This window comes from Gadus morhua, chromosome 13, assembly GCF_902167405.1.
Source record: "Gadus morhua chromosome 13, gadMor3.0, whole genome shotgun sequence".
Classification (NCBI taxonomy): domain Eukaryota; kingdom Metazoa; phylum Chordata; class Actinopteri; order Gadiformes; family Gadidae; genus Gadus; species Gadus morhua.
In genome coordinates this window covers 12,729,120-12,738,200 of record NC_044060.1, presented here as the reverse complement: position 1 = coordinate 12,738,200, position 9,081 = coordinate 12,729,120, and the positions used below count along the sequence as shown (strand labels likewise).

Sequence of the window (9,081 nt, the reverse complement as noted above, 5' to 3'; positions counted from 1 at the left end):
CTCTTTGATCTTTGACCATACAATGGCACAAACATATTTGTGGCTATACCATTGTTTTACCCCAAATCCTGTAGCCCATAAAGCCATCAGTATTTCTTGTGAACAATGCCCTCCTCAGTGACAACTAAAGACTTGACTCGTGTTATATGACGTCGCTATTTGACACCTCCAACGCATCTTTCAGGGACCCCCAGCGGCTCCAGCACACAGAGACAGCCCTTCTGAATTGCCTCGTTCACAACACAAGACCCTCTTACTCTCTTTTTTTTCTTTTTTCTTTCTGTATATTATGTAGGCTAACAGGGCAGGCTCCCTCACTCCACCACTAGCACTTGTCTCGTTGAGCCCGCCCCTTGCTCGGGAGAGCTCGAGCCTTGTGGCAGCCGCAGAGCCCACCACCACCACCAGTTGACTGTCTGAGCAAACCCCACTCCTCTTTGCAGTATGCAATGTTGTCCAGGGATTCCGCAAAACGTTCACGTCCTGGTCCCGCCAGTTTACCGGCCAGAAACAAGACTTGCGGATAACGGTATTGGATGTGGCACCCAGACTGTAGGCGCTTGAGCGAGGGAACACGCTGGAGTGAGCGGAGCACGGTATTCAGCCTGCCGCTCTCCACAATGTGGATAATCATGCATGTGCTCTTCGGGGGGCTAGGGTTTCTACTGGTCGCTGATTTACTGAATGCGGTGGCAACCACGGAGATATTGCATGTGAATACAAGCAGAGGTAAGTCAGGCTGCTCCCTTTTTTTAAACGCAACGGGTTGTTTTAGAAGTGATGCGTTCAGTATAACAGTATAGCCTACAACTGATTCTGAATGAATGAATGTTTACGGTCAACCAAGCATATGATTTGTGACGATTCTTGGTAACGTAAAATTAAAAAATACGCAAACATATTAACATTTCTTAGAATGAATGTCAAAGATTGACTTTTGCATTTTTTTTTTTTTTTTTTACACATAGGCTATAATGCTTTTGTGTGTAGGCTACAGGTACCAAATACTACTTAGACATCTCTTGTTGTAGAATCAAACTATTTTACATTACGCCCACGTTACGGTGAAAACTTTTTTTTTATTATCGTTCTAACTTTCTTCCAGTGGCATCAGAGGAGCTCCGCGCGTATGAGATTATTACCCCGGTGAGAGTGAATGAAGCAGGCGGCCAGTTCCCGACGAGTGTGCACTTCAAGAGGAAGCGGCGTAGTTTGGACCGGGACGCCAGCAACGCCACGGACCAATGGGCCTCGTCCAACATCCACTACAGGATATCTGCGTTCGGGCAGGACTATCACCTGAACCTCACGCTGGAGTCTGGATTTATCGCACCGATGTACACCGTGACCGTTCTTGGAGTACCGAGAGGAGGGAGCAACATAACGGATTTCTGGGGTGGAGGAGGAGAGGGGGAAGTGGATGAGGAGGACACCGAGTTGAACCACTGTTTCTATAAAGGACATGTGAACGCTCACGCAGAACACGCCGCGGTCATCAGTCTTTGCTCCGGACTGGTGAGTTGGGGTTATTCACCACCACACGCGGTGATTCTGAGTGTGAATAATGTTTAACTCCCGCCACAGCCTTTTTAGTTCGACATTGAGTCCCTTTTAGCTCTGAAAATGTGCAAACAAACTATTTTTTTTATCGTGACATTGATTAAGGTCTAGTTATTTTTATATGCATTCAAAGCAGAACTGCATAGTCATATTGTCAGGGGGAAACCTTTCATGCGGCGTAGTAAAGTCCAGCCCTATTGCCTAGTTCGTATTAAATCAATTTCCTCCGGTAGTCGCCGGTGACGTCTCTACGCACGCCCGACGTGATGTGACACTGATGTTGAATAGAAACAGCAATCCATATGGGCATCTTACAGGTTACATAAACAAATATATTAAATATGAATAATTGCACTTTATTAAAAAAAAAAACTAGTTTTGAGACAGAAGCTACACTAATTACATTTGCATGAAAATCGATGATTTAAATTTTCATTATTTATTTATTGACTTGTGCTATAGGTTACATAAACTCTCTATAGCACAATGTAAGCTTACAGATCACTTCCATTATTAATATGTATATTAAAGTGTTGGCCTCTTACTAGTTTGCATCATTGTAAACACAAGTTTGTCACTAGTTTCCTTGTACGGTTGCCATAAGGTCTTCAACTAAATCCCCTGCACTAAATCATGAAAACAAATACATTTGCTTAGTCGACACTTACCCTGTACAGGCCTGTCTTTGACCTCCAAGTTAGTGAGTTGCACAAACTGTGTGTCTGAAATGTAACAGGCCTTCCATTGAGTCTGCCAAGAAAATACAATTGTAACAGCTTTCTAGATAGACATCACCTTTTTTTAACCCTGGCTGCGCTCTGCAAATCCACACATTGCACACATATTGTTGTCCTTTAAATTATTAAAGCACGGTTCATTTGTACTTTGCACAACACAGCAAGAAAGAATTCAGGCATCGTCATGCACATACAAACCTGTGGGAAAACATACATTAACAAACCTCATATTGCTCTGTCCCTGTATCCACCCAGCTGGGCACATTCACGTCTCTGGAAGGGGAGTACTTTGTGGAACCCCTCCGCAGCTACGAAGGAGAGCACTATGAGGAAGAACACATGAAACCTCACATTGTGTACAGGAAGAGCGCTCCCAAGGAGAAGAGGGAGGGGGAGGAGCCGGCCTGTGACACCTCAGGTACTGCGTGCTGTTGTTAACGGGGTGCTGAAGGGTGGAACTCATGTTGTGTGGCACACACACACACACATAGACACACGCACGTGCACAAACAAACACATGCACACACGCAGACACACTCACACAAACACACACGTAAACACACACACAGACACACACCAAGTAGAGACACTTACAAACACATGCAGACACACACACATTCTCACGCAAACACACACACACACACACAGCCTCACATACATGCACGCACACACAGAAACAGACACAATGTACAGAAACATACTCAGCCCCATATATGCATGCAGCCACATATTTACACACACACAAACGCATACACACCAAAAAGAGACACAACTGTGTACACACATGCACAACCAATGAAACAATGAAAACGCTCACATACATTTACTGCTACGCACATGTTCTATGATTGTACTTGGTTTGATAGGTATTTAACCATATTTGACCTCTCACACAGCCTGGTAATTCAGGCTGCTATACAGACGTCTCTATTTAGTTATCCAGTGGACCCAAGACCTTCTTGACTGTGCTCAACCGACGTCTCATGCGATTTTGTGCACGTGTGTTCTGCTGGCTGTCCATGGTAATTTAGTGCTAAACGCCGCCCGTCATTATCTGGCCTCGTCATCAGAGTTCCCACAGACGTAAGCAGACGTAGCTGCCGCTGCTAGTGCATCACCGCTCATGTCCTCCATGTGATCACTGCAGGAACTCATTATGCAATGTAGTAGATGAGATGGTACAGTGATTGTTAGAGAGGGGCAAACCCAGTGCAGGCTTGAGTTGTGAATGGACACCGGAAAGGTCTTGAAGTTCTTGGGTAAATGTGTGTTAAGTTGAGCTGCCATGCCGTTGTAGATTCTTAGACAAAATTACCTGTAAATGATTCAACAGACGGTTATCTTCAAGCTTGGTTATTTTTCACAGATTCAGTTGGTTTCAATTTCATTCATTTTGGTAAAATATAATATAAAACCATTTCAGTTAAGTGATTAAGTTTGTCGTGTTACAAACATTATTTTTCAAGATACACATGCATATTGAATTCTTTTTTGTTAAAACTCAATGCAAGGATCAAAAAAAGCACCTCAAAGGTCACAGAGCAAGCTGTAGCAGTCAGCTTTCTTCTGCCCGAAACACAGGAAAAGTCAATTGGAAAGGGAGTCTTGTATCTTCCCATCTCAGTTTACTGCTCCTGCTTCCTGTTAACGTTTGTACTTCCCCTACTGTTTGATAAGAAAGTCGGAAATGGACCCGGTGTAAAGACGATCAAAGCAAAAGTTATGCCGACTTCAAACAAAAGTCAGCCATCTAAACTAAAGAAAATAAATAGGGGATATGTTCATGTGTATGATCTGTTTCTGCGGCTTTTGTCAGTGTGTTTTGAGCTTTGTGTAAAGACCCTACATATACTGTACATGTTTTGTGGCATCATGACCTGAGTTGACATTCAATTGGTGGAAATATCAAAGTTGATTTATCAAGATGTGAAGGATATGAAAAATGAGACAATGCCCCTTTGTTGTGACAGTTGAACTTAGAACAAGTGTGGTTTTCTTTGTGGATGCAGCCGTTGAGGGTGGGTGCTCTGTGTCTGCAGATCTATCTTAGCCCTGTTGTTTTGTATCAGTGAATGAATAAATGTTGATTGTCCTCGGTAGCGTATTGTGATTGCATTCAGACCTCTCCATTGTTGTCGGTTGCATGTGCCGTGACCCGGGCTTGCCTGCTTGCGGTTTAACACACTTTTCATTCCATTTTTATGGCTGGTTGCCAGGTCTACCTAGCATGAACTCTCTGACCCTCTCGCTTCCCTCTTCTGAGCAAGAAACTCCAGGCAGCATTCATCCATCAGCCCATTCTTTCTGAGACTATAAAAAAAATGGGTTGCGGGGGGGAGACAGTGTAGCACAACATATAAATAAATCAGTTCTTGTGCTCACCTCATGCGCACTTCATGAACTTCTTCAATGTACATCCTCTCTGCATTCAGCTTGTCTGACCGCAAGATGCACCCACAGTCCTTTCATCAGTTCAGTGTCAATCAATGTGTGTGTTTGGTTCTTATGTTCTCCACGTTCCTCTCCCTTCGTCCCATAGGTCACAAACACAGACACAAGAGGCACAGGCCCAGGCGCCCAGGGGCCGGGGTGACCGGGGCCCCCGGCCTGTCCCCACCCGTCCTGGGGAGCGCCATCCTCAGCGACCTGGAGAGGCTGAGCTCCGGGCTGCCCGGCGGCACCCTGACCCGGGCGGAGAGCCCCGCCGGCAGGGGGGCCAGTCGAGCGTCAAACGACAGCAGCGGCGACTCGGGACCCCACCGGAGGTCAAAGCGCTTCCTCTCCTACCCACGCTTCGTTGAGGTCATGCTGGTGGCGGACAGCAAGATGGTGGAGCACCACGGCAGCAACCTCCAGCACTATATCCTCACGCTCATGTCCATCGTAAGTCCTGCCTGCAGGCCATGAAAGCAGCTGGCTGGGAAAATATTGTTTTGATGTAGAGGCGGGACATTTGTAAAATGTGTGTGTGTGTGTGTGTGTGTGTGTGTGTGTGTGTGTGTGTGTGTGTGTGTGTGTGTGTGTGTGTGTGTGTGTGTGTGTGTGTGTGTGTGTGTGTGTGTGTGTGTGTGTGTGGTATGTTGTTGCGATTACTCTCATGTATTTCATGTACACGTCTGTGCTGCTCCTGCTGTTTGCCCGTCAGTCAGTCTTGTAGGGGGCTGGATGGAGGCGAAAGGGCAGCCCAGGGCAGGGGTAAACACCACTTTCAAACGCTAAGCAGAGGGGGGTGGGAGGGTAGCTGGAGGCATAGCCCGTCTGACAGCTTTGATGAATGTAAAAAAAAATAAGCTGTGGTATGTCACATAGAGCGCATAGTCCTCGACCACTTCAAAGAATGGCTTCTCCCACGGGCGCCTGAGGCCCGGCGGGATGACCTATAGTCGGGGTCCTGGCGAGAAAAAGCTGGTTCCTCCACAGGGGGGCTCAGGTCCTTATCGTCTCCTCACTACAATCCGTCCAAGTCTACTGTTACCTGCCCAGAGCTGGTCACAGGTCTGACGTGGATTGTTATGTGCTGTCAAGCTGCCCACTGCTGTGTCCATAACCTGTGTTCCTCTGGTCTGCCCGTCGTTAAAAGGTGTCCTCCATCTACAAAGACCCCAGCATTGGAAATCTGATCAACATTGTGATCGTGAAGCTGGTCATATTAAACAACGAATTGGTAGGATTACTCACTTAAATACTTTGTTTGGTTCAAAAAGGAACACAGTGCTACAGGTTGGTCATTAACTCATTCATTCTCGTCATCCTCTTCTCTCATTCCTCACGATCCGTCTACTAGGACGGTCCAGTCATCTCTTTTAACGCACAGACCACGTTGAAAAACTTCTGCATTTGGCAGCAGAGTCAGAACATTGTGGATGACAGCCACCATTCACACCACGACACAGCCATCCTCATCACCAGGTACACGGCATGAGAACAGCCCAAGAGATCACAGAGAAAAGCCTTGTTTTGAACTGTCAAACAGATTTGGCGAAGAAAAGCTTGGAGAACTAAGATATGTCAGCTGTATAACTTCCTTGACACCACAAGGGTTGTGTAAAATGAGCATGTTTTGGTTGTAACGATTTTATAGGTTTATTCAGGTCAATAACGGATATCTTACTGTCCTTACTGTAGACAAGACATCTGCAGAGCCAGGGATAAGTGTGACACTCTGGGTAAGTGTATCTAAAATATCTAAAATTAGAACAGGGTCCATTTCAGATCAAGCAGTCCTATGTTATAGCAGAATTGATCGAGGGAGACAGCACCGAGCCTGGGCTAGAAACCAAGAACAGCAAGAGGCGGAGTTAGCCAATGTTTCCAATGAATATTCAATGTGGAGAAGAATATAACTCCCATGAACACTGGACACACTGGATGATACCGATAGTAAATATACACTAATGAAGTGACGACTGCTGCTCTCCAGGCCTTGCAGAGCTGGGTACTGTGTGTGATCCGTACAGGAGCTGCAGCATCAGTGAGGACAACGGACTCAGCACTGCCTTCACCATCGCCCATGAGCTTGGCCACGTGTAAGTACCCCCAACACTTTATAGAGATCCAGGACACTTCATGTTACCATTTGCATCAAACTTAATACATTCAGTTGTTTCATGATACTGCAAACTTTATATTTAAATTACACTACACATTCCCTAAAAGCCAAAACAGAGATTTTAAAATAAGCATTAGCTATTACTCAATGTAGCACATCCGTTAAATTGCATCGTCCCTATCAAATAAATGAAACATAATTTATTTATTATTATTATTATTATTAGTTGATTATTATTATTAATTCAGATTACAGGGAAATATGTTTGTATTTGGGTAAAAAATGGAGTGTGGATGTATTGTTTTTGTCAGGCTATGTTGTTAATCTGAGATTTTTCAAAACTTTATTTGTCGTTGCATTTCAAATGTTGGGGTGAACAAGAAGAGTCACGGATGAGCTTAAGATCCTGTGAAGTTGTAATCGCAGGATTTGCAAAAATTAAAAAAGCAAAAAAAGGCCGGCGCCCCATGCGGGGTCAGTTGGCCCTCAGTAAGGTCAGCATTGTCCCTGCGTCAGCTGGAGCCCGGGGTTAGCTCGCAACGCTGGAGACTGTTACCGACCATAACAGCCCTCTTCATCTCCCGCAAATGCTCTTTCCAAACCCCCAGGCATACAAGTGGTGGGATTGTCAAATTCCACGTCCGCGTCAACAGGCGACGACGTTGCGGAGAACTTAGCTTAGCAGCGGGGCTTGGTGCTGTACGGTACCTGTCGGCTGGGGGAGCCGGCTAGCACCAGAGGGACGCTTCCCTTAGTCAGCAGGGGTGGGCCCAGGGTCCAACATTAACTGTTATTAATACCTGCCTGAGTGGGAAACTCTACCGGCATAGCAGCTGTTTAAATATGTAACCCTGAATTGTATTATAAGTGTTCAAATCGACCCGCCATTGGCTGGTGGCAGGCTGTCATTTAGAACCCTGGTTGTAGTGGACCTGTTTGGCTGCTGCAAAGTTCTAACCAACTTTATCTTTCTCTCATATCTGTTATGTTCATTTTGATGGTTAAGTTGTTTTCTTACTTTTTATTATTGTTTTGATGAAAATATTATTTTACCAATACCCTTTTCTTGATATGTAGGTATTGTACACATAGGGATTTGAATCATTTTGCAGTTTGGGGTTTTATGACCAGGGAAGGAAAATTAGGATATGGCAGCAAACACACATTTGCGTGTGCTGAGTTAAAACATTTCTGAGTATGCTAATTATGTAACTGCAGTAGTTTCTTTATCTGTATTCTCTTAGTGCTTTAGCTAGCAACAATAAGGAAAATCCTCGCCTCTCTTTTTAAAAATGTTCACAGTTGAAATCGAATGCCTGATTCTCTGATTTCCCCTGCTTGGCAGTCAGAATGCAGCACACAGTTTAATACAGCCTTAAATGGGTATCCCTTTACAAGCCAATATCCAAGTAACCACATTCGTATAATACTAAGCTTTGGTTGTTCTGCATCGGTTCCTGGGTAAACGAAAAGTACCGTAATTAAAACACAAATTTCCAGAGGATGTCTTTGTTGGATTCAAACTTCTCACACAATGAAACGCTCTGCCATAAACCTTCAAATCATCTACAACACATTACAGCTTTTACAGGGAATGTGTAGTATCTGGCAAAATCCCCAGCCTCTTTAATTAATCCGTTGTGTTTTTCCCATTTTGATTCATAGCTTTTGATCATGGATCAGATATATTTGATGGCATGACAAACATTGTAAGGTTATATCTTTTATGGCCACATGTTTTAAACCAATAATTTTGTTGACTGCCGTCAGGTTTAACATGCCCCATGATGACAGCAACAAGTGTAAAGAGGATGGAGTGAAGATCCAGCAGCACGTGATGGCCCCCACCCTAAACTACAACACCAACCCCTGGATGTGGTCCAAGTGTAGCAGGAAGTACATCACAGAGTTCCTTGAGTAAGTTGCACTGCTGTTTTAAAAAGCTCTGTTGTTGCGTACGTGCACGGGGATTACCCCGTTAATCTCCCTGTGTTGCTTGCTTATTAAGAGAGATTAAGGAATATTCTCGCTCAAATGTGACATGACAAAGTAGAAGGATCAATTTATTGCGTAATTGCCATTTGATATACAGTATGTTATATATACTGTGATAACAATATGACTTGAATTGATATATATGTGTATATAGACGTAAAAGCATGTTCTGACATGTTCTTTCTATTTCTTGAAGCCGCTATGTTCATAACACACACTACCCATAATGAAGCATGTTTT

The 9,081-nt window shown here is 44.4% G+C and overlaps 1 protein-coding gene across 1 annotated transcript in view; it reads left to right on the top strand.

Moving 5' to 3' along the window:
- The first annotated feature begins 277 nt into the window (after positions 1 to 277).
- adamts9 (ADAM metallopeptidase with thrombospondin type 1 motif, 9) overlaps positions 278 to 9,081 on the top strand; it is a 51,215-nt gene continuing 42,411 nt past the window's right edge. The window contains exons 1-9 of the mRNA XM_030375196.1: positions 278 to 729; positions 1,106 to 1,515; positions 2,553 to 2,715; positions 4,837 to 5,180; positions 5,878 to 5,961; positions 6,082 to 6,206; positions 6,423 to 6,463; positions 6,718 to 6,823; positions 8,617 to 8,763. Of these exons, the coding sequence (XP_030231056.1) occupies positions 537 to 729; positions 1,106 to 1,515; positions 2,553 to 2,715; positions 4,837 to 5,180; positions 5,878 to 5,961; positions 6,082 to 6,206; positions 6,423 to 6,463; positions 6,718 to 6,823; positions 8,617 to 8,763 (1,613 nt within the window). The 5' untranslated portion in view covers positions 278 to 536. The remainder of the gene's footprint in view (positions 730 to 1,105; positions 1,516 to 2,552; positions 2,716 to 4,836; positions 5,181 to 5,877; positions 5,962 to 6,081; positions 6,207 to 6,422; positions 6,464 to 6,717; positions 6,824 to 8,616; positions 8,764 to 9,081) is intronic.